General features: G+C 40.7%; 1 protein-coding gene across 1 annotated transcript; it reads left to right on the top strand.

The window, feature by feature from the left end:
• Window positions 1–179: 179 nt before the first annotated feature.
• On the top strand, window positions 180–25,190 carry LOC311053416 (GTPase IMAP family member 8-like; the record flags this gene model as incomplete). Its single annotated transcript, XM_084068934.1, has 7 exons — window positions 180–197; window positions 19,196–19,781; window positions 20,331–21,038; window positions 21,214–21,332; window positions 22,632–23,220; window positions 24,770–24,933; window positions 25,173–25,190. Exons 2-7 carry the CDS (start codon window positions 19,655–19,657, stop codon window positions 25,188–25,190), a joined length of 1,725 nt encoding a protein of 574 aa, XP_083925060.1. The 5' UTR covers window positions 180–197; window positions 19,196–19,654.
• Between the last annotated feature and the right edge of the window lie 526 nt (window positions 25,191–25,716).

Below are 25,716 nucleotides of genomic sequence, written 5' to 3' on the forward strand. Positions count from 1 at the left end.
GCACGCACGCACGCACGCACACACACACACACACACACACTGTCTGTCTGTCTGTCTGTCTGACTGACTCTCTTCATTACTGTCATTCCTGTCATTCTCGCTCAGTGAACATGAACTTGATTAACAGGAATAACTTTCACTGCAGCACAACACTTACAGTCTGGACTCATTTCTGCTACGACACACCTTGCACGCAGGTAAGCACTCTGAATGAGAGAAAAGTTATTATCTTTCAATACACAAAATATAACAAATAATATAAAGGTACTGTTTATTGGCAGACCACAGAAGAGTATATCAAATAATGAATGCATAATGATATTATGACTGAATGAATATTCACAGATTAGTGTTAATAATAATTTAACTTATTCATTCCAACTAAATAGATTCCATTGCTTACTTGTAGAGATGCTGCGATCTGATTAACAGATCGGATATCGGCGCTATATCAGCTAAAAAAAGATAGATCGGATCGAATCGGACTGCAGCGAAAATGACATCAAACGCTCTGATCAAAACACTCCATTCCAGTACTCTGCTCCAGCACTTCTATCCAGCACTTCTTCCCCGCACGTTGTGGAACTTTGTTGACTCTGATTATGGAGAGGTTATGTTCTATGTTTGAGTAATATCACTTGATCAATCCTTTTTTTAACATTTAGTTTTAACATAAAATCAGTAATAAAAAAGTAAAGATGTGTGGGGAGCGAGGACCGCCTGCCGCTCCAAGCCACCCCTGTCGGGCCACGCACCACATGTTGCACGGACTGACACAAATTCCATGCAACACAGAAGTGCGTAGCGCGTCTCTGATCAAGATTGCATTCAAATGTCTCCGTAAACCACACAAGTATTTTTATAAATACCTTGTGACTGTTAAGTTATATCACCAGCCGATCAAAGTATACAATTTGAAACGCAAGTGAAAGATCAACAACACTCACTTTTGCGACTCGAGCCCCTCTCTCTCGCAGTGGTGTAAAGTAACTAAGTACATTTACTCAAGTACTGTACTTAAGTACAATTTTGAGGTATTTTTACTTTAATGGAGTATTTCCAATTGTCAGTATTTTTACTTCTACTCCACTACATCTCAGAGGTAAATATTATACTTTTCCTCCACAACAAGTATCTGAAAACTTTAGTTACTACGGGTCATACTAATTGTCCAAAACTACCCAAAACTACCCAAAACTACCCAAAACAACCCAAAAGCGTACCCAAAACTACCCAAAACAACCCAAAACTACCCAAAAGCATACCCAAAACTACCCAAAACTACCCAAAACAACCCAAAACAACCCAAAACTACCCAAAACAACCCAAAACTACCCAAAAGCGTACCCAAAACTACCCAAAACTACCCAAAACAACCCAAAACTACCCAAAAGCGTACCCAAAACTATCCAAAACAACCCAAAACTACCCAAAACAACCCAAAACAACCCAAAACTACCCAAAACAACCCAAAACTACCCAAAAGCGTACCCAAAACTACCCAAAACTACCCAAAACAACCCAAAACTACCCAAAAGCGTACCCAAAACTATCCAAAACAACCCAAAACTACCCAAAACAACCCAAAACAACCCAAAACTACCCAAAAGCGTACCCAAAACAACCCAAAACTACCCAAAAGTACCCAAAACTACCCAAAACTACCCAAAACAACCCAAAACAACCCAAAAGCGTACCCAAAACTACCCAAAACAACCCAAAACTACCCAAAAGCGTACCCAAAACTACCCAAAAGCGTACCCCAAACTACCCAAAACAACCCAAAACTACCCCAAACTACCCAAAACTACCCAAAAGTGTACCCAAAACTACCCAAAACAACCCAAAACTACCCAAAACTACCCAAAAGCGTACCCAAAACTACCCAAAAGCATACCCAAAACTACCCAAAGCTACACAAAAGCGTACCCAAAAGTATCCAAATGTACCCAAAGGTACCCAAAAGAGTACCCAAAAGTACCCAAATGTAGATATAGATATGTAGATATATTTGCCCTTCAAATATAGTTGCATTGAAACATAGTTTCAATGCAACTGTTAGTACGTAGGTCAACGAGAGTCAGGTGTGTGGACAATTTACCAGAGTCAGGTGTGTGGATAATTTAACACAGACATAGCCAGAGCCATGCTCTCAACAGGTCTTACTCCAACTGTTTATGTTCTTCAAACATCAAATGGATAATCAAAATTACGGTAAGCAATATATATATAGACACCCATTTTCACTGGATCAGATATATAAAATACAACACAAAGACAATCTTAAACAATTAATGGTTTATTAAAAGCCAACAACAGCATTTTATTTAGGCCTAAACATTGTGCATTTTATTGCTCAAGTGTATTCCAATTCCCCAAAAAAAATGATTTTTACTCAATTTCCTCAATTTGAATGTCTCATGACCCACATTGTGAGATAATTGCACACAACAAATAGGGTGAACTATATGTCACAGTAGAAACATAGTATGAACTCATTTCATTTGTCTTTTTTTTTTTTTTTTTTTTTTTACTGCTTTCCCGGATGTGTATGTATAAAATTCAGTAAGTTTTTTAAAGGCTAAGCCTTAGTGGGAGTTTATTTCTTTCATTCCAGCCTTCCAACTTGTTCAGGGTTATGTGTTCCTATGTATTTACATCCTGGCTAAGATACAGGCATGTCCATGTTGTGTCACCTACATCTCACACATTCAGCAGTAATCATTTTTTGTCTCCCTGTATATAGATATTTTTTTCTTTAAACTTTTTATTATTATTTGGTCATTGAAACTGTTGCCAAAACTTGGAATATTATCTTAACCGTTTAGTTTTTTGTTTATTCACTTTAACCCTAGATACTTCATTGACCGGGGTCCACCAGGGGTCTATACCTGCCCCCCCCCCCCCCCCCCCCCCCCTCTGTACAACAAATCTATTAGCCGAACATAGCTGATCAAAACGCTTACAACACCATCATGAACTTGGAGATCTGGTCTTTCTGCAGATTGTTCACTTATTACAAGTTGACATGCCTAGCATAGGGGTGCTACTGGTTAAAGTTACTTGGTAACCGTCTTCCTCTTTTTTGTTGTAACACTACGCTGAGCCCTTGCTGATCTTTTCTGGCCAGGCTTTTTGGCCAGCTGAGAGACAGAGGGGATCTCCAGATGTCCATCTCGTGATGTTATCTTGGAAGTTTTTTCTGGAAGCTTTGCTTTTAAAAACTTCTGAAAAGCCACCTCCTTTTCCTCTGTACTTTTACTGTCCCATATTGCCTGGGAAACCTCATGCCCTTTGAATTCCCTCCCAACTTTATAGTTTCCCTGTCCATGCAGGCTCCTCCGTATGTCCAAGTACTGCAGCTCAGATATGGATTTGAGTCTTAAAATTAAGTCAGGGAGTTTTTGAGGTTTCCAATCTGTGGTGAGTTTTATGACATGATTCATTGACTCACAATTATTGTTGGTCCAACCTTCTGGGAGCCAGCTGATCTTGTTTTTGGGCTCTATGACCTTTTCCTTTAAAACAGGGACAAGATTCTTTGAAAAATAAGATATGAATTTTGGACAGTTGTTCTGAATGTATGTTTCTAGGTCAAGGACTTTCTCTTGAAACGCACAGTTGTCCTTTGCGGTCATGAGGGCATTATCGGCAAAGAAGATTTTATTTTCAACAATGGCTCTCTGTTTTGCATCCAATCCAACCTTGTCTCGCAGATAATGTGTAACATTCTGCTTAATGTGTCTTGAACACAACACATGTGATGCCACTGGAAAGTTAGAGGCTATAGCTTTGAGTATGGCTTGTTCTTGATCTGACCCTATAGCTATTTCTTCATGTATGTTTATCTCTGTTGAGATATCTGCCACAGACAACTTAGACTTCAGGTGGGCAAAGAAATCATGGTATGTCTCATAGCTGCCATCCCAGTGTAAGTATAATGGCCCGAGAAAAAGTGGTGGTTCCCCAGTATCTCTTTTTACAAGAGTTTGGTTTTTAAAAACTGTAAGTGTGAGAAAACAGGGTCCTAAATTAAAAGTTCTGTCCACCCCCAATACCGATGTTGCCTCTTCTCCACAACAGAATCTCCTAACATCTTTAAGCTGTTGGTCAAGGTATAGCATGACACAAGGCGGTTTCCCCTTCCTTGATATTACCTGTTGGACATAGTTATTGTCTTGGAGCATGTTCAGGACTGTCTGAATATCATCTGCAACATTTGTCCTGTTACCAGGAGGCTTCTTTTCCCTTGATACCTTTTGTTTGATATTTTGTACCTGCTTCAAGTCCCTTGGTGCATTTTCCTCATCCTCTCTAACAAATTGTGAATACACTTCACGAGGGGCCTGGGTCAGCACTGCCTCGGACACTCTCTTATTCACATCAGTTGGGGTCCTGATGTACTGTGGAGGATGGTTTTTACCATTCCCATGGTGACTTGGTATCAAAGGAAATGTACCCAGATATTCCCACACAGCAGCATCTTTGCCAATTGGTGAAGCCCCAGGAAGCCTTTCTATCCATGTTATTCGTCTTGTTAAATTATTGTCCCTTTTTAGTTTTGTATAATAGCGACACATCACCACAATGTCATTTGCTGTTGGTTGTGGCTCAAATGTTTCAAAAACCTTGCTTTTAATTAAGCCATACACACCATTTCTGTAGTGTACATGTTTAAGGTACCCTTTGTTGAACAAATAGTATGTTTTAGTGGTGCTTCCTGAACTGCTCTGCCAAACTCCACAGTCATCAACAAATACACTGTGTTGCTTGTTCTTTCTTCTGGGGACATTATAGCTGTTATCAATTAAGAAATATTGGTTTTGTTTTATACCCTTTGGGACATTTAATAGAACAATGTCTTCTTGCTGCTCCATCAGCAGAGTGAACACCCTATTAATGTCCATGAACCGGCCATTAAGTGTGCTATGAGATTCTGACATAGCTCTTACTTTGATGGGCTCTGTAACATTGTGTGATTCAACTTCTAATGGCTCACTGAGTCCGTCCTCAAGTATGTCCTCTGTGTCTTGGTAATCCATGCAGATGTCTTGGTAGGTTTCAATTGGACTGTCAGGCTGATCAGGGTTGCAATGATGACTGTGCTGCTTTGGTTCAACTTCTATTGGCTCAGTGGTTCCATCCTCAAGTATGTAGAGGTCAGTTTCAGGGCATGGACTGTGCTGCTTTGAAATGGGAGGATTTTCAGAGGGAAGCGCTGAAAAGTCTGCTTCACTTACTGGGGACTGGCAAGTCTCCTCAGCCTGGCAGTCTATCACTGTCTTCTTTGACAATGTTGGATTACGTAGGGAGGGAAGGTTTGGAAAGTCTGCTTCACAAAAAATGTACTGGCCATTTTCCTGGTTATCGACTTCCTGTGTAAATGGCACTAGCGGCACAAAATGATTCACAGATAGATGCTTATCAGATAGCTTCCAAGACACTGATGTCCACATAATGTGAAGAGCTGTACAGTTGGATTTAACTCCTCTTCCTTTCACCATGAGTGTGAAGGGGGACAGAGAGAATTTGCTGGAAACTGGAGGTGGGGGGTGGGGGGTGGGGGGAGAGAATATATAACAACTTAGTATAACAATATATAACTGGTAACAACAACTAGTGTTATCTATAATATCTACTGTAGCTATTATCTGTAAATTATTGCATATATGCTTATGACCCACTTCACCCATTTCAACCGTCATATAATTGGTCCTCACTAATCCTCATTATGACCCATATCTGTCTATTCCATATGTGCTGTGTGAGTGCTGTGGACAGAAACCTCCATACCAGTGACATCATTGGTAGGCCAGTTTGGTCATTTCAAACAAGATTTTTAATTAATTTGAATTGTATTTTTTAATTAATTTTAATCTATTAACTAATTGTATTCATTTTATTAATTTTATGAATGTATCTATTGTATTAATTGTATTAATTTGATTAATTTTAATAATTTATTACTGTATTTAATGCAAGAACAATGGCTTCTATTTCAGCATGCTAACTTTCCATGAAGAGAAACGCTGTAGCTACTATTGGCTTGGAATCCTCATTGATGATGTCATTGGTAGGCAGTATTCTGAACTGTCCAATGAGACACAGTGAGTAGACAGAAATTGTGCCATCTTATTTTTAGCATCAGTGAGGAAGTGCACTCACATTATTGTTATTTAACAATAATAACAAAAACAAAAGGCATGAATAAAAAAATGTATGCAAATTTTCAAAATCTTACTCACCAGGTGGGTAATAGCTCTGGATAGGGATGCCAAGTACAGCAGTGAGAGCAAGCATGTGGTTCATGTCAGAAAAGCTCCCCAGCGAGGCTGTTTTGCTCAGGTAGTTTTCATAGTCATCCAGTAAAAAACAGGGATTGTTCCGGAAAGGAGAGCAGTAGTTGTCCTTCTTTGGGTCATACCAGGTGGGATGATCTGCCATTTCAAGTAATGCTAGAAGTCTCAGAAGTAGATGATGGTCTTCTGACCCAAAACAAGCAGCAGAGATGGCACGATACAAACAGTTTCCATCAGCCCCAGTCTTCAGTGGTCTGTACTCAGAGGTGAGACCTGGTTGGTATTTTTGCAAAATGTTTAGTGATATAGTGTCAGTACATGCCTGGTCACTGTGGGATGATCGCTTTGGGAGCTTGACTCTGTAATGCTTCAGCAAAGCCTTTTCATTTTTGCACTTCTTTTGTACTTCCTCCACTCCTGAAGCACTCAATATTCTTTGAAGACATCTTTCCAAAGAAAATGGTTGCCCCACACACTTGGGGCAGATGAATTCCATATCTGTGGATATCCATGGCTGTACCTGTCTTTCATTCATAGACAGACATGAAGCATGGTAACACAACTTACAGTCTTGACACTGAAGAGATGCAGTTTTGCTGCAAGATTTGGTGCAAAAACCACATAGTTGACTTTGTCTAGCATTAGCCTTGACTTTTCTGGCAGCCATAGCTGTAACATGTAGAAAATGGAGAAGAAGACAATATAGCTGAATGTGATGCTATTTTGAGTGGCTCCCCCTATACTGAACAACAACTTCTTAAAGGGATATTCCACTGCACCCAGACTGTTGCATGTAGAACATGTAGAAGAAGACAATATGGCTGAAGTGATGCTAGTTTGACTGGCTCCCCCTACTGTACAACAACTGTACTCTTAAAGGGATATTTAACTGCACCCAGACTGTTGCATGTAGAACATGTAGAAGAAGACAATATGGCTGCAGTGATGCTAGTTTGACTGGCTCCCCCTACTGTACAACAACTGTACTCTTAAAGGGTCATTTCAATGCACCCCACTGTAGCATGTAGAACATGTAGAAAAAGACAATATGGCTGAAGTGATGCTAGTTTGACTGGCTCCCCTTTGCCAAAAACGAGTTAACTCGTTTTTAGAATCCATCACTTGCTTGCCTAGATCGAGTTAACTCGTTTAAAAAAAAAAAAAAAAAAAAAAAGTTTTTATTTTATTTTTATGTTTTAATTTGAACCAAGGAGATATGATCAAAGATTTAGACTCCCATCCACTTTCTTGTTAACTTAAAACTTAAAAATTCTGTATCTCGGCTCCTGAGTACTTTTTTTTTCAATCAAAATATATCTGGCAATAAACAGCAAAAAATCTGAAATAATTCTCGCAGTAAATGTGTTTAAAGGGATATTTCACTGCACCCCAGACTGTTGCTTAATTCAGTATTAAATTATTTGATATTATTTTTGAACCGACACACGGCTAGGGGTGTCAATATATCATCCCGCAATATATCGCGATATTGCTTCACTATTGCGAAAAAAAAAAAATAATAATAATAATAATTGTTTTAATTCCTTTTTTTCATTGCAGGGGTTTGAAACGTTTTTCTTTTTTTTTTTGTTTGGAGGAAAATGCATTAAGAGACTTGAATCAGGTACAAAATATGGAGGAAAAGTTGTCAGAGGAAAATTTGTCTCCTGGTAAAAGTACGCCTACAAAACTCCAATGACATTCCTGAACATGCTCCAAGACAATAACTATACAGATCATATCAAGAAAGGGGAAACCACTTTGTGTCATCCGTTACCTTGACCAACAGCTTGATGATATTAGGAGATTCTGTTGTGGAGAAGAGGCAACATCTGTATTGGGGGTGGACAGAATTTTTAATTTAGGACCCTGTTTTTTCCACACTTAAAGTTTTTAAAAAGAGATACTGTCTGGGAGCCACCACTTTTTCTTGGGCCTTTGTATTTACACTGGGATGGCAGCTATGAGACATACATACCATGATTTTTTTGCACACCTAAAGTCAAAGTTTTCTGTGGCAAATATTAGAGGACATAGCTATAGGGTATAAGATCAAGCATAACAAGCCATACTTAAAGCTATAAAGACACATTCAACAGAATGTTAACAGAAGTTTGATCTGATGCAAAACAGTAGCCTGGTAAACCATCCCAGTCACATGAATTAAAATGTCATGAAAATGTGAATTCACACGGGATGGAAGCAAAACAGAGCCATCATTGGGCGATTTTGTTTTTGCCGATAATGCAATAATAATAATGCAGGAGAAATACAGAAGTTTTGGGTAGCTTTGGGTACGCCTTTGGTATAGTTTTGGGTAGTTTTGGGTAGTTTGGGGTAGTTTTGGGTATGCTTTTGGGTAGTTTTGGGTACACTTTTGGGTAGTTTTGGGTAGTTTTGGGTACGCTTTTGGGTAGTTTTGGGTAGTTTTGGGTACGCTTTTGGGTAGTTTTGAGTTGTTTTGGGTAGTTTTGGGTACGCTTTTGGGTAGTTTTGGGTTGTTTTGGGTAGTTTTGGGTACGCTTTTGGGTAGTTTTGGGTTGTTTTGGGTAGTTTTGGGTAGTTTTGGGTACGCTTTTGGGTAGTTTTGGGTTGTTTTGGGTAGTTTTGGGTACGCTTTTGGGTAGTTTTGGGTAGTTTTGAGTTGTTTTGGGTAGTTTTGGGTACGCTTTTGGGTAGTTTTGGGTTGTTTTGGGTAGTTTTGGGTACGCTTTTGGGTAGTTTTGGGTTGTTTTGGGTAGTTTTGGGTACGCGTTTGTGTAGTTTTGGGTAGTTTGGGGTAGTTTTGGGTTTTGGGTAGTTTGGGGTACGCTTTTGGGTAGTTTTGGGTTGTTTTGGGTAGTTTTGGGTACGCTTTTGGGTAGTTTTGGGTTGTTTTGGGTAGTTTTGGGTTGTTTTGGGTAGTTTTGGGTAGTTTTGGGTAGTTTTGGGTATGCTTTTGGGTAGTTTTGGGTTGTTTTGGGTAGTTTTGGGTACGCTTTTGGGTAGTTTTGGGTTGTTTTGGGTAGTTTTGGGTTGTTTTGGGTTGTTTTGGGTAGTTTTGGGTTGTTTTGGGTAGTTTTGGGTACGCTTTTGGGTAGTTTTGGGTTGTTTTGGGTAGTTTTGGGTACGCTTTTGGGTAGTTTTGGGTTGTTTTGGGTAGTTTTGGGTACGCTTTTGGGTAGTTTTGGGTTGTTTTGGGTAGTTTTGGGTTGTTTTGGGTAGTTTTGGGTAAGCTTTTGGGTAGTTTTGGGTAGTTTTGGGTTGTTTTGGGTAGTTTTGGGTACGCTTTTGGGTTGTTTTGGGTAGTTTTGGGTAGTTTTGGGTAGTTTTGGACAATTAGTATGACCCGTTACTACTAGTTACTTTGTAGATTTTGATTATTATTACAAAACATACAGTAACCACTTCAGCCGTACTATTTTGGCCATTTGAAAATAGTCGATCTTCAAGCTCACAATGCATCTTGATGTGAAGCGAAGCATTGTGAGCTTGTAGATCTGCTATTTTCAAAAGATTTGTATACATTTTATACATTTGAATACGTGTGAAATGGGACATTCTGCATAATGAGTACTTCCTACATTTGGTCCATTTTGATACCAATACTTATGTATTGATACTTTTACTTAAGTAAACAATGGGAGTACTTTTTCCACCACTGCTCTCTCGGACCTGGTGATTAATCATTAACCCACAGGATTTAATATAGTCCGTCTTATTAAAAAAGACAATGTCTACATAAAAAGGAATCTTAGACAGCATAGAGACTTAAATATGTGCCATATTGGAACGGTACTGATCGGAATCGGATCGGTATTAATGCTGCCTGATCGGAATCGGATCGGGAGTGAACAATCTTGATCGCAGCACCTCTACTTACTTGACCAACAACAGGCATCAGTTAGTTAACATTCTATTTTGTTGCTTTTGGGCAGAAACCTTAAGGTCAAACCTTATTTGTTTCGTAAATGAACGCCCTACGTCAGTGGTTCCCAACCTGTGGGTCAGGACACCCAGGAGGGTCCCCACATGATTTTGGGGTGGTCCCTAGATGACAATGAAGTGACAATTTAAGGACTATTAAGACATTTTTAATACCTAAAACAGATAAAGAAAAAAGAAATGAAAAAAGCTGCATCAACAACTGGTCAAACATTGGCCGAATTGTCAAAAAAGCAATGCGAGGCGTTGTGAGCTTGTAGATCAGCTATTTTCACAATATGTATCTGTGGAGCCGAGTTCTAAACATAATGCCTCAACTCCTACAAATGCAAGTGCTTGTCAGGGTGGGGGGTCCCCAGTTCAAATTATTATTTTGGGGTTCGCGGCTTGAAAAGGTGTAGCACAAGAGTGTCATGAAAAAGTAGCAAAAATAGCCAATCTACAAGCTCACAGCACGTACTGTATGCAATATACAGCCGATCTACATACGAAATGTGTATGTAGATTACTGCTGAGTGAACGTGATGGCCCTCAGATTAGTTAGAACTAAACACAACCATGTTTTTTTTTATCTTTAGGGTCTCCCATTAATGAATTGTTGTGAAATTTTATTTTGGGGCAAAATTTGTTTTTTTTTGCTATTCTTTAGACAACCCCAATCTCTGAAAAAGGCAAATCCGAATAGGGTAAAGGTGACCAAAAATGCTATAACTTTAGAATGCTCACTCTTATCTTCATCAAATTTGCTTGAGGTATGAACCAGGTGTCTACTCGACATCACCAAAGTAATATACTGAAATATAGTCCTTTAAACATACCTTTAGTTTAGGCGGAAATTGTACTTTTGTAGTGAGGACTTCGCTACTTTCCGTCATTTAGAAAAAAAAACATACATTTATGTCAAATAAGCTGTTACTGCATAGCCTAAGATGCTATTAAACAATAACCAGTGGTTTTGCGGAGAGATCTAGTACAGTTTTATTGCAAATGAGACATACCCCTAATCACAGTATTCCATTTGTGTAATGCTTCAATGTACCATCAGTAGAGGTACACAAACACCACCACCCAACTCATTTGGTGGAGCGACTGGCTCTGGGGTCTCCTCCACCCAACAGCCCGGCACCACCCTCAAATTCAACGTGTTACGTCCAGAGGACTACCAGGCTGGTAGGAAAGGTCTGACATTTTTGGTGGAGCGGTAACAACAGGCAGCCTGTTTGGTGTTGCGGCTACAGCAACTCCCAACACAGCTACTGGATCTGCTGCCACCAATACTGGCTTAGGGCAGCCAGCGACCACCTTCGGATCCAACATTTCAGAACAAGTACATTCTCTGGTGTCAGATCATTCCAACGGATGTCATGGCAGAGAGCCAAGCTCCCAATCCCATTCCCCAGAGCTGTCAGACAGTTCAACAATGACAGAAGTGATGAAGAAAGCCTTCCCAAACCTCTGGTGTCAGCCGCCGGAGAGGAGAAACCACTTCCTCTGCTCCCTGAGCCTGTGTACGTCCAGCCCAGAAAGCATGGTGTAGATCTGCTAGCCAGTCCATCTGATGCCCCCATGCCCTGTGCTGCCCAGGATGGCTGTATCGATCGGTCAAATATGAAGCTGGTGAAGTTTACCAAGGAAGATACCATTGGTCTGACACTGGCTGGAGGGAACGATGTTGGCCTCTTTGTAGGTAGTGTGGTGATGGACAGCCCAGCCGCTATAGGAGGTCTAGAAGAAGGGGACCATATTCTCTGCTCAGCCGTTTCAAACAAAGTTCCCAGCCTATGAAAGGATGGTGCTAAGCGAAGCTGGTTTCTTGAGGCCTGTCGTGATATTTGGGCCCATCGCCAACGTGGCTCGAGAAAAACTCGCCAGAGAAGACCCGGATATTTTTCAGCTAGCCTAAACTGAACCTAGAGATGCAGCAACTGACCAGCGCAGTTCAGGAATTATCCGTCTTCAGACCATCAATGAGATCATTGAGAGAGGCAAACATGCAGTGTTGGACATATCTTCCAACGCTGTGGGCAGGCTGAGCTACACTCAGTGGCACCCGATCAAGGTGTTCCTCAACCCTGACAACCCGCAGGGTGTGGTCAGAATGAGGACCCGGTTGTGTCCTGAATCCAGGTATAGTTCCAGGAAGCTGTACCAGAGAGCCATCGAACTGAAAAGGAACATACACCACCTGTTCACCGAAACCATCTACATGAATAGTATGAATGATGGCTGGTATGGCGCCCTGAAGGAAACCATTCAGCAACAACTGAAACAGCGGGTGTGGGTGACAGCTGGAAAGGTTGACGGTGCTCCACAGGGTGACCTGGATGTCCATGATGATAGTCTGTCCAACCTGTCTGCCCCAGGCAGCGAGTACTCAATGTATAGCACTGACAGCTGCCACACCTCCTCCTACCAAGACACCGACTCAGAGTCCGGAACCTGGACTGACCGGGAGCTGGACGAGACGCTAACCGACGAGGTCAGCCTGGCCTCAGTTTCAACCCTCACCCGCTCCTCAGAGTCTGTATGGGAGGACCCAACCATCATTCAGGACACTCGTGCTTACCCGGCCGGATACATGCACCCAGTACAGCCTGACCGAGCCAATCGCCTCAACCACACCGTGTTCAAGATGGGCGCTTCGCAGCGGAACTACAGGAAAGATCTGTACAGCATGAAGAAACCTTTGCAAGTGAACCACCGTGTGAAGCCACCTGTGAGAAACCAGGACAAACAGCCAGATCTGTCATACGGATACAACAGGGGCAACTACGACAACCGTGTGTTTCACTACAATGAGCGGCAGCCCTCCCATGACCAGCAGACCTCGAGGCAACCTGTTGGCTCCCTATCAGTTCACCAGCCAGATGACAAGCTACTTCAAAGTCAACTAGGACCTGTGCGTTATGGCAAACCTCTGTCCCTGTTGCCTGCAGCCTGCAACACCCGCTCTCCTAATGGGGCAGAACCACAGGACTTCCCTATCAACTCACCTCGCTCGCCTGACCTCCTGAAGCAGTATAACGGTGACTCTTATGTGGGGACCCCAAACCACCCTGGGTCTCCCAACTGGGGCTTGGAGTCAGGGATGCTTGAGCCTGTGGTGAACTTTGACCCTCCCACACCCTCTCCTGAACTGGAGTCACCACCACCGTCCCCAGGTAGGTCGGACCTCGCCTTGGGCTGCATAGCTACTCCCCCTTCTCCCCTTTCTCCCCTTGAGTCCGACGAAGATTCAGCAAGCCCCAATCCGTGCGGAGCAGAGTGAAGCTGTTTGAGAACAATACACCTGTCATTGTGGACATGCCTACAGACGTGGCTGCTCCTGGTCCGCCCCCCCCCCCCCCCCCCCCAGGATGAGACGTCTACAGACGTGGCTACTCCTGGTCCGGCCCCCCAGGATGAGACGTCTACAGACGTGGCTACTCCTGGTCCGGCCCTCCAGGATGAGGCGTCTACATACAGTTCTACAGAACCGCCACTGGTGGAGGACTCAGAAGATGAGGACATGCGATATTACAAGGATCAGTTGGTGTACTACGACATGTTTACATAATTATTTTACTACAACAGTTGTCTAGCGTTCTTATTCTGTTGTGAGCGTTCAGCGGGGATGGCCGATCTACAGGCTCGCAACGCGCCACACGTTGCGGGCTTGTAGATCTGCTATTTTCGATGAAGATATTTTGGTACTTTGTTTTTGTTTAACGATATTAATCGTTTTGTTCCACTTGAAAGTTACATATTTACATTATTTTGTTACTGCCTCAAAACTGTAAAATACTGTATATTAAGGTTGTGTCTATAATGCACAATAGGTGCATTTATAATGCATTATAACAATCGTTGTGGATGTTTATAATTATGTGCTAGTATTATAAACAGTGCTAGTCATGATGCATTACATGTTAAGCTGAACAGCACATTATAACTACTGTACCATAAGTCAGTTATAAAGTTTCTTATTTTTTACAAGTTGTTATGCATAATTATAAACATTTATAATCAGTTTTATGAAGCCTTATAAGGGCATTATAATGCACGATAAATGTATTTGTATGCATATATGGTGTTACCGTCATATTGTTGTTGTGGTGTTGCGTTGTCTAGTGTTCTTATTCTGGTGTGAGCATTCGGCTAGGGTGGCCGATGTACAAGCTCACAACGCACCACGCGTTGCGGGCTTGTGGATCGGCTGTTTTCGGTGAAGATATTTTGGCACTTTGTTTTTGTTTAACGATATTAATCGTTTTGTTGCACTTGAAAGTGACATATTTGTTCCTGTTTAACAACACCAACTCTAGTGTTCTTATGGTGTGAGCATTCGGCGAAAGTGGCCGATCTACAGGCTCGCGTTGCGAGCTTGTAGATCTGCTATTTTTTGGTGAAGATATTTTGGCACTTTATTTACTTGAAAGTGACATGTTTACATAATTATTTTACTACCTTACAACAGTTGTTTAGCGTTCTTATTCTGTTGTGAGCATTCAGCGGGGGTGGCCGATCTACAGGCTTGCAACGCGCCACGTGTTGCGGGCTTGTAGATCTGCTATTTTCGGTGAAGATATTTTGGCACTTTGTTTTTGTTTAACAATATTAATCGTTTTGTTCCACTTGGAAGTTACATATTTACATTATTTTGTTACTGCCTCAAAACTGTAAAATACTGTATATTAAGGTTGTGTCTATAATGCACAATAGGTGCATTTATAATGCATTATAACAATCGTTGTGGATGTTTATAATTATGTGCTAGTACTATAAACAGTGCTAGTCATGATGCATTATATGTTAAGCTGAAGAGCACAGTATAACTACCATAGGTCAGTTATAAAGTTTCTTATTTTTTATAAGTTGTTATGCATAATTATAAACATTTATAATCAGTTTTATGAAGCATTATAAGGGCATTATAATGCACGATAAATGTATTTGTATGCATATACAGTGTTACCGTCATATTGTTGTTGTGGTGTTGCGTTTTCTAGCGTTCTTATTCTGGTGTGAGCATTCGGCGAGGGTGGTTGATCTACAAGCACCACGCGTTGCGGGCTTGTGGATCGGCTATCTTCGGTGAAGATATTTTGGCAGTTTGTTTTTGTTTAACGATATTAATCGTTTTGTTGCACTTGAAAGTGACATTTACATATTTGGCTTGTATATATTTTTTATAATAAAAGCAAAAACTTTCCCCCCAAAATAATATATAAATAAATAAATAAAATAGCTTAATTCCTTCATTATCTATCCTAGACAAGTACATTTTGTGTCTAATACCATGTTTTGGGGGCCTGGGAATCCATTAATTGGACTTCAAAATTGCAGAGATACAATTAGATAATTGTGAAATCCAATATTTTGTTTGTGACTCTATTAAAACACTCTGAAATGGTCACCCGTTTAACTAATTATATAATAAATGTCCAACTACTTATATTTCTTTTCGAACAAGGCTTCAAGATATCCTCAAAACACAACAAAACTAATAGTCACAATTTGCAGTAATTCAGAAGGTGGTGGCAGAGAATATTGTCAGTTGATAGATAGTATTGTTTTCAATATCGAAAGGTTTTGGATCAAATATAGCCAAAACTAAATTCATCTTTGACTATACACCCCACCCCAAAAGAATGTCTTGCATTATGAACCAATCTCTCTGCACCCCTCCCCTTACCCACCCAACTTCATAACTCATCCCCTACATACACGAGAATATTTATTTTTCTTGTGGACAAGTGCAGTGTCATCTTGTAGACACAAGATTTTGAAAAACATTAAATGGATGTTTTAACACATTAGATTGGGATTCTATGAGGAGACTGGAGGGGGCCATTTCTCTCCACAGTATCCCCACTGAGGAGTCTATCTTCCCCATAGACCAGACAAGTGGATTTTTTTTGTTTGTGTAGCGTTGTGAGCTTGTACATCGGCTATTTTCACAATGTTTGCCTCTTTCTTACCTAATATTTGAGATAATATTGAGTCTTAAGAGTAATTAGAAACTTTGTAAATGTGCAGATACCCTGTATACAAATACTGTATGTTGGTTTGTTTACTGTTGAGTGAGAAAACAATGTTGCACATCAAGCTAACCATCTGGGGACCCCCCAAAATCATTTGGGGGACCCCAAATGAATATCTGTGTAATATTCCCAGTCTATCTATTGACAGCCATGTTTTTACAAATGTCACTGTACTACCCAGTAATAATTAATGTATTCCTTATTGGTAACAAAATAAATCTTGAAAGCAACAGAATGTGAATTACATGTATAGGTGATGATGAATTCACCAATCCTGGGCATTATGGCATGTAGAAAAGGGAGAAATGTCAAATTACATTGTTAAATATGCTTTTAACCAATTGCTATAATATATAATTGTACTTATAATCACTTGACTATAATGTATATATGCTAGTTGGATTCCTAGATCACCAAAACATGGGGTTAGGCACCACAATTACTTGTGTAGGGCAAATAATGAAGGAGTTAATGGTATTTTAAGGAACTGGTGGCGGCCATCTTGGAAATTTGACATTTCTAATGATCAGATTTTGGTAAACTTTTGATATGTTATTAAGTACACCTGATACTACAATAAACCATTGAGAAACCTGTTGTTCTACTTATTTTTGGATCAAACCATATTTGTTTTATTTCCAGAGAAGGGGTATGTCTAAAGAAGTCTAATTTGCAATAAAACTGTACTAGATCTCTCCACACAACCACTGGTTATTGTTTAATAGCATCTTAGGCTATGCAGTAACAGCTTATTTGAAAGTAGAGTCCTCACTACAAAAGTACAATTTCCGCCTAAACTAAAGGTATGTTTAAAGGACTATATTTCAGTATTTCTTTAGGTAAATTATATTCTGACTCTTTGGTGATGTAGGGTAGACACCTGGTTCATACCTCGGCAAATTTGATGAAGACAAGAGTGAGCATTCTCAAGTTATAGCATTTTTGGTCACCATTGCCCTATTCAGATTTGCCTTTTTTTCAGAGATTGGGGTAGTCTAAAGCAGTGTTTATCAACCTTTTTTGTGCCAAGGCACACCTGGCTTAGCCAAAAGATCCCAGGGCACACCTAGATATACGGTGTGTGTGTGTGTGTGTGTGTGTGTGTGTGTGTGTGTGTGTGTGTGTGTGTGTGTGTGTGTGTGTGTGTGTATATATATATATATATATATATATATATATATATATGTATGTATACATACATACATATCTGATCCTGATAGCATTATTGCGGACGCATGCTCTGTTGCCGACTACAGACGAACACCAAAACTCTCGCCCCAAAACAGTCACCCCCGGGGAAATCCGGTGATATTCACCTGGTATTCCTAAACGTAACCTCATTAAACTATATCTAAACCTAACCTTATTCCTAAACGTAACCTCAGTAAAACTAATAATATGGCTAACCGTAAACTTATTTCTAACCTTATCCTCAGTAAAACAAATACAGGAATACAAGAACCGCTGGTCTGCGAAAAGAAATGGGGGCGAGCGTGTTTTGGGGCGAGTTTTCCGCCCGGAGTTTTTCTTTTCACAGAGTTTTTCTCTCCGTGGAGGAATAATTATAACCTGACACCGTCAAATGCAAGAAGCTTGCGACACAACTTAAACACTACAAACAACTACACGGATTTGACACAAACACACTGGAGTGATTTAGAAGCACTTTATAAGAAAACTAACACTTATGTATTGTTTTATTGTTGGACATTCATCATGGCATGTTATAACATGGGCTTTTGGGACAGGACAGTCCCTCTTAGCAGGTACGACGTTCAGGTCCGTGTATCGACCCGTTCCGACCCACTTAGTAATACTGAGTGCCAAAGCATGTAGGCCTACCCTGTGCCCTTTTTATACAGTACCAGGTAGGACAACATATTTGCATTCCTATGGGTGATGGTCGCTACACTGAATGGACTCGGCCGTGGCATGTGTGAAACGGATGATGGCCGTATCGATTGACGGACGATCGGCGCTTTTGTTCTCGAGGGGCTGGGTTCACACTTTCTTCAAACTTCACGGTACACCTGAGCAGTACCCGCGGTACAAAAGTGTACCTTCTACCAGGGTTGATAAACACTGGTCTAAAGAATAGCAAAAAAAAACGAATTTTGCCCCAAAATAAAATTTCACAACAATCCATGTCATTAATGGGAGACCCTAAAGATAAGAAAAAATATGGTTGTGTTTTGTTCTGACTCGGGTAGGGGTATCTCAAAAACTAAGGGCTTTTTTGAGGACTTGCTACAGGACTAAAAGTGTCTGTGTATTCAGCGTTGCACCCTCTGGTTTGAGGAACTCTTTATCTCAGAGTGTTGATGCTTTTATTACCCGAAGGATGCAATCGTTGGCCCAAACAAAGAGAAAATTCAATGTTAGGGGTCTGCTACACCTTCTAACAGTTAGAAGGACCAGGTTTAGTCTAAGCTGGGGGATCCATTTCTTAGACTAAACCTGGCCAAGAAGGCCCTGGTATAGACCTCTGTCTCCACCCTTCACACCTCCGTAGGCAGTGGTTACATTTTCCTACCCCCAAATATATTTGGCTGCGGACCTCGTCTGAAAATATTTTGGTGCCAGGGACCCACATATTGATTTGTGTTGTTAAAATGTGTCACAATTATTCACAAACCTTTCAAGGGTTTTCACACTGTTTCAAAATGAGCAGATTTACAAGCTCACAGCGTTGTTTAGTGTAAAGTCCCAGGTAGATTCAATAGCTCTCTCAGAGATATTGTGTTGAAGTTTCATCTTCTTTCAATGTACTTTACCTGGTGGCTGAATGATACACAAAATGTACCCTCTTTATCTAACTGTTGGATAAAGAGGGACACAATGAATGCCTGGGTGATAATTTGATCACATGCCCCCATCTGTACCTTTATTTATTCACAAAGACAACACGAAAATATTATTTGATCAACACTTTAATTTTTTGTTTTACAGTTGAAACAACAGCGGTGGAGAAGATGTACTACAGTCAAACAGTTTACAGTTTACAGTTTAAGCATTTAGCAGACACTCTTAATCCAGAGCAATTTACAATAAGCAAGGACTCAAGATAATACATCATAATACATCAATAATACATCAAATGCATAGAAATAGTTATCTAATAATAAAGTAATACATAAGTAAACCAATAATCTAATAATAACAAATACATACGTAAACCAATAACCTATCATCAGCCTACATTGAAACTATACACACTATAGGATGCCAGGTCAACAATGACCTGGCATCTGTCTACATAACATGCTATCTAAATTACATTTTAGCCTTTGCATAATCCTGCAAGGTCGTCAAGGCTAGGGCAAGTGCTACGGGCTGAGGTGGAGTCTGAAGAGGTGAGTCTTCAGATTACGGCAGAAGATTGGGAGTGAGTCTGCAGTTCTAATTGCTATGGGGAGTTCATTCCATAGTTTGGGAGACAGAAGGGAGAAGAGTCTGGGACGTGTGGAGCGTTGTCCCGGATGTTTTAGCTGGGTTTTCCCTGTGTTAGCTGATCAAACCTCAGCTTCCATCAGAGGTGAGTTCTATTAAATCCAGTGGTGTAGCTCTATTCTGCTATTAAGATGTTGGTCCCAATGAGCAATATTATAAATATTAAATATTATAGAAATGTATACCATCGAACGATGGTGTAACCATCAAAAATAGCTGATCTACAAGCTCACAAAGTGACACGATGCAACGCTATGTAAGCTAGTAGGCTATTTTTTGGTGTGCAACACTGACGTATGTAAAATGCTTAAAAGAGGCTTATTGTGATGTGACATGACAATAAATAAAGGTGTGTGTTCATGTATTTATTACCCTCCGTTCACATCTGCATCGGAATAAATTATAATAATGTATTAACATCCTAGCCTTTTGGAATAAAGGCTAGAATAAGAGTACAAAACCATACATTTTGCACACATGCACACGCACGTGCACGTGCACGTGCGCGCACACACACACGCACGCGCACGCACGCACGCACGCACGCACACACACACACACATACACACACACACACACATACGCGTGTGCGCGCATTGTAGCTTTGTTCCTTAAACAATGTTTTCTTTGACAGGACTGACTGACCTCAGGATTCTGTTGTTGGGATGGTGGGGGTCTGGGAAAAGTTCAGCAGGAAACACCATTCTGGGAGGAAGTGTTTTTAAAGCTGGTCAAAGGTCAGCGCAGTGTGAGGTCAGACATGGTGAAGTAGCAGGGAGACATCTGACAGTGGTTGAATCACCAGGCTGGCTCTGCAACAGTCCACTACAGGGCACCTCAGAGATGGACAAACTGGAGATCCAGAACAGTGTGTCTCTCTGTCCTCCTGGACCACATGCTGTTCTTCTGATGGTTCCTCTTTATAGAGAATTCACCAAAGCACAGAGAGTAGCAGTAGAGGAACACATGACACTTCTGTCACAGGGACTCTGGAGTCATGCTATTGTACTGTTCACCCATGGAGGCTGTCTGGGAGACACAAGCATTGAGCAGCACATTGAGGCTGAAGGGGAAGACCTCCGCTGGCTTGTTGACAAATGTGGGAACAGGTATCATGTCTTCAACAATCAGAAGAGAGATGACACTCAGGTGACAGAGCTGCTTGTGAAGATCGAGGGGATGGTGGCAGGAAACAGAGGTGGTCACTATGAAGTTGATGGAGATGTTGCTGAGAAGTTGTCAGAGAGGAAGAGGAACATAGAGGAACACGTCCAGACATTCATGACGAGTACACACAGACAGAGAGCTGCTCTGAAAGCTCTGTTTGAAGGTGAGTGTGTCAGTGAGTTCCTTATATTCATGTTTTCACTATTATACTCATATATCTAATGATTGGATTGCCACAACTTGCTGAGGAAATTCATGCTCCTCAGAAGATGCTCCCTAGAAGTGAATGTGTGAATCCAAACCCTACAGTCACATCAGTGTTCAGTGAACTAATGTAGAGTTTCTTCCAGGAGAACATCAGAGTCTTCCATATGTCAGGGTGATGATGGTTGGTGGCGACCAGCCTGGAAGGAGCAGAGCAGGAAACATCATACTGCACAGCGCTGTGTTTACAGAAACTTTAATCACGGTGAATAAATACATTTGATGGAAAGATCTCAAAGTAAACAGAATAGACAAACAAAAGAGGATTTCCAAATAAGTACTGCTTGCCAAAAAAGGTGTGAAATGCAGACTTGCAAAGAAAAGAATTCCAAGGCACTCCGTCTCAAGTGAAAACAAATATATGCATTTATTTAGAGCAAGGCATTAATGTGTATGACCAACGCGTTTCGACCTAGAATATCTTCATCAGGGTCTGTCAGAATAGACATCAGTGGTGGAAAAAGTACTGACATTTTCAAGTAAAAGTATCAATACTCCATTGCAAGTAAAAGGCCTGTGTTCAAAATGTTACTTGAGTAAAAGTAAAAAAGTATTGGCATCAAAATATACTTAAAGTACCACAAGTAAAAGTACTAAAATATTTGAAAATAGCAGATCTAGAAGCTCACAACGCGTTGCGATGTGGCGCGTTGTGAGCTTGTAGATCGGCTATTTTCAAATAGCCTGTGTATAAAATAGGGCTAAAGTGGTTAATACATGTTTTATAATATAATAACTTATATCTGAAAAGTAACCAGTAACTAAAGTGTTCAAATAATTGTAAAAGTAGAAGTATTGAAAATTGGAAATACTCCAGTAAATTAAACATGCCTCAAAATTTTAAGTACTGTACTTGAGTAAATGTACTTAGTTACTTTACACCACTGCATCATACATATAAATACATACATGAATGTTGAAATGTCTGATCATACGATAGTATGTGCTGTGATGAATGTTTGAGAATTATGTGACCAATCATTGTCAGTGATCAATACAGAATGTTCTGTATGCAATTAACTTGAGAGTCATTAGGTGATGGGATTTCTTTTCTCAGTCTGTCACACTGCCATGGTAGCTGTCTTTGTCCTTGGTTTGTTTTATTTACATGCAGTGGTTAAACACTGACTGACAGATTTGCACACAATCTAACACATATAGATTTTCATCCTGTCTGTAATCTTTCATTGTCGACTGTTTTATATTCACATTTCACAATGATCTGTGTTAGCAAATTGTTGCAGTTGTTAAATTGTCACTTTTCTATTCTGCATACTTCAATGCTGTAGCCGTAAGTGAATAAATTATTCCATATAGTTCATTACGGTTTGATTTGTAGTCGCACTCTTATACAAAGTGATGGAGAATAATAAACCAATGTGTTCATCTCTGTCAATCTTGAGGTGGAATTCTTCAATGACGACAGAGTAGTCATTTCAATGAAGGTTTTGTTTAAGTCGCATGTAATGATTATGACTAACATACAGTAATCCTCATATTCCAGGAGTTTAAAACCCAGACTAAACTGACACAATGTGACAGACAACAGAGACGAGTAGCTGGAAGAAATGTGAGAGTGGTGAACTGTCCAGACTGGTCGACTACGCCTCCATCACAGAAGATGAAAGACGTCCTACACGGTGTGTCTCTTTGTTCTCCTGGACCCCACGCTGTCCTGTTGACTGTTGATGTCATGTCCAGTTTCTCTGAAGCTGACAGGAGATCAGTGGAGGAACACATGGAGCTGCTGGGGGACAGAGTCTGGAGACACACTCTGGTTCTGTTCACATGGGGATTCTGGCTGGGCGAGAGATGTGTTGAGGAGTACATAGAGTCTGAAGGAGAGGCTCTGAGGTGGCTCCTGGAGAAATGTGGCAACAGGTACCATGTTCTAGACTGCTCCAATTGGGACATTTCAGAAGTAACAGAGCTGATGGCGAAAATACAAGACATGGTGAAGAGGAACCAAGGACACTTCACGGTGGAACAGAGTCAAAGAGGAGCAATGGAGGAGGAATGGGAGTCAGAAGAGCCAACCCTGCCAGCTGTCAGGAGAAGACAGAGCATAGATATAGCCCATTGTCCTCCAAGTAGTGAGTATCAACATAATTGATCTGCTGACAGACTTCAATGTGATCGTTCTTGCAATGATGACTGTAAATTTGGCGGTGGCGTTTGGACTCACCAAAAGTTTATCTTGATTTAAATGTAGTATGCAATTATGCATGCGTGATGTTGTTGATAAAACTAATTATCACTTGCAGTCAGTTTCCGCTAGGCATTCTTTTGGCCGGCCACCATGGCCGGCAGGATTATATTCTACCGGCCAAAGAATAAATTTATCGGCCATATATTATAATTAACGTCACGTGTTTGCACTGCATACATGTACCCAACTGATCATTACACCTTGTTACGTTAGAGCTGCACTTCTTTCCACTTTATCACAGATGCAATCTGTTCCTGTTTTTATAGATAACTGAATTATATGATTTACTATATCATGCAGAGATGTCGCTTGCCAAAAATGAAATGAATAAAGTGGGCAAGAGTGAACTGCTGCGCGACGAATACCAAAACGCCCGCTCGCCCCAAAACACTGTCGCCCCGGGGAAAATATGGCGGTATTCGCCTGGTATTCCTAAACATATCAGTAAACTATGCCTAAACCTAACCTTATTCCTAATCTTAACCTCAGTAAAACTATACCTAATCCTAAACCTATTTCTACCCTTATCCTCAGTAAAATGGGGGGCAAGGGTGTTTTGGGGCGAGTCCTCCGGTTACCCTGCGCCAGAGCCTTTCCCTGCGAGACACCGTCGCACAGTATAAACAAATTAATATATATTTTGGGCTTTACATCGATTCTCATTCAACCTTGATATGCAAAAGTAGGTTTTGTTTTGTTTTGTTAACGTTAATTATATATGTCATGATGTGGCCATGTGCGAGGTTGATTACTTGAATGCTGCAATCAGTGTCACCAGCTTTCACCAACTTTCACCACTTTATCCATTGCAGACAGACAGTCACTGTGCTTGCATAATATCCACGACCCACACGTGTTCGGGTCCCTTTATCGACAATTGGGTCCGGCTTGGTTCAGATTCTATCACCTCGGAAAATCCCGGTTCTGTTTATCAACACCCGAGCGAACCACCATACTCAGCGCTGATTAGGAGGAGACACAGCTGTGTCTCTCAGCTGTGTTGTGGCGTATCAAAAATAGCAGACATACAAGCACACAATGCGGCGTGTTGAGACGTGCTGTGAGCTTGTAGCTCTGATATTTTCTACGTGCGACACCATCGTACAACGAATAGGCTAATCTGCGCACAGCAGCACCAGCAGCAGGTTGTCGGAATTAAACCACACAGTCAGATCATGATAAAAACTTTAAATGATTATGATTTGAATGGTTGTAGCCAACTACTTTATCCAAATAATAATATTAATAATAGGCTTAAATGATAAAATAGCCTAATAACAGCATTTTCCCAACCGGCCACGGTGGGCGGTGGTGTTTATAATTACCGGCCAATTAAACATTTTACCGGTCAATGGCCGGTAAATACCGGCTAACGGTATCCCTGGTTGCAGGCATTTCTCATTCTTGTATTCTGATAAAATGTCTTGTTGCAGTGAGTGATGGAACATCACCATCTGAAACAGGAAGTTCATACCGCTGGTCACCTGACAAGGTCTCTGATTGGCTGATGAAGAGACCTCCTGCGCCAATAGCGTCCTCTGCAGGATATGACACCATGAGTGAAGCTCCTAGCCAGACAGAGGCTGATGGAACTATGGTATGTTTTGACAATTACACTGATTGTATTTCATAGAAATGCAGTTTCTTCCGGTGTGGTAATGATAACAGGAATCCATAAAGTGCATCATTGCACTCAAGGAGGCACTTCCATTGGCTATTTACTTATTATATCCATATCTTTTATTATTCTGGTAGAAATGCACATATGCTAATGTGATTCACCCTGTGCCAAATGGAGAAATATGTTCTTCATATCTGGTTGTGTCCACCAACCAGATAGAGTTATATCCATGACTGTCCACATTCATAACATCATTTGTCAGAATGTATTGAAAGGAAAGCCCCTTGACATGTAGTCATTTGCCAGGGGATCCTATCATATTATATCTCTGCTCTCCAGCAGCAACCAGCTAACTCCAAAACATAATATAAGTTTTTCAGGAAATGAAGAAAACCTCACAACGTGTGAATTAATGCCCTGATGCTTCATGACACTTATTATATAGGCCTTTAATAATAAACAGGACTTTAAATATTACAATAACTTCTGCAAAGAGGGGTTTACAGAGTTGGAGTTTGAGTAGAACTAGCGCAACATAAATGCTATGAACTAATTTCTTGTCACAATGCTCTCCTCATTAAACACTTCATAGATTTTAGAAATAGTAAAGGGTGTTCAATAGCGTTGATTTATGAAAAATCTGAAAATGGAGTTAGCTGGTTCCCGCTGGACAGCGACGATATGCTGTGAAGAGTGAAGAACTTTGTATGTAATCAAATTAAATCAATCAAAAGTGTTCACAGGGACCTTGACCTTTGA

Source organism: Gymnoscopelus microlampas, assembly GCF_963454915.1.
Source record: "Gymnoscopelus microlampas genome assembly, chromosome: 2".
Taxonomy (NCBI): Eukaryota; Metazoa; Chordata; class Actinopteri; order Myctophiformes; family Myctophidae; genus Gymnoscopelus; species Gymnoscopelus microlampas.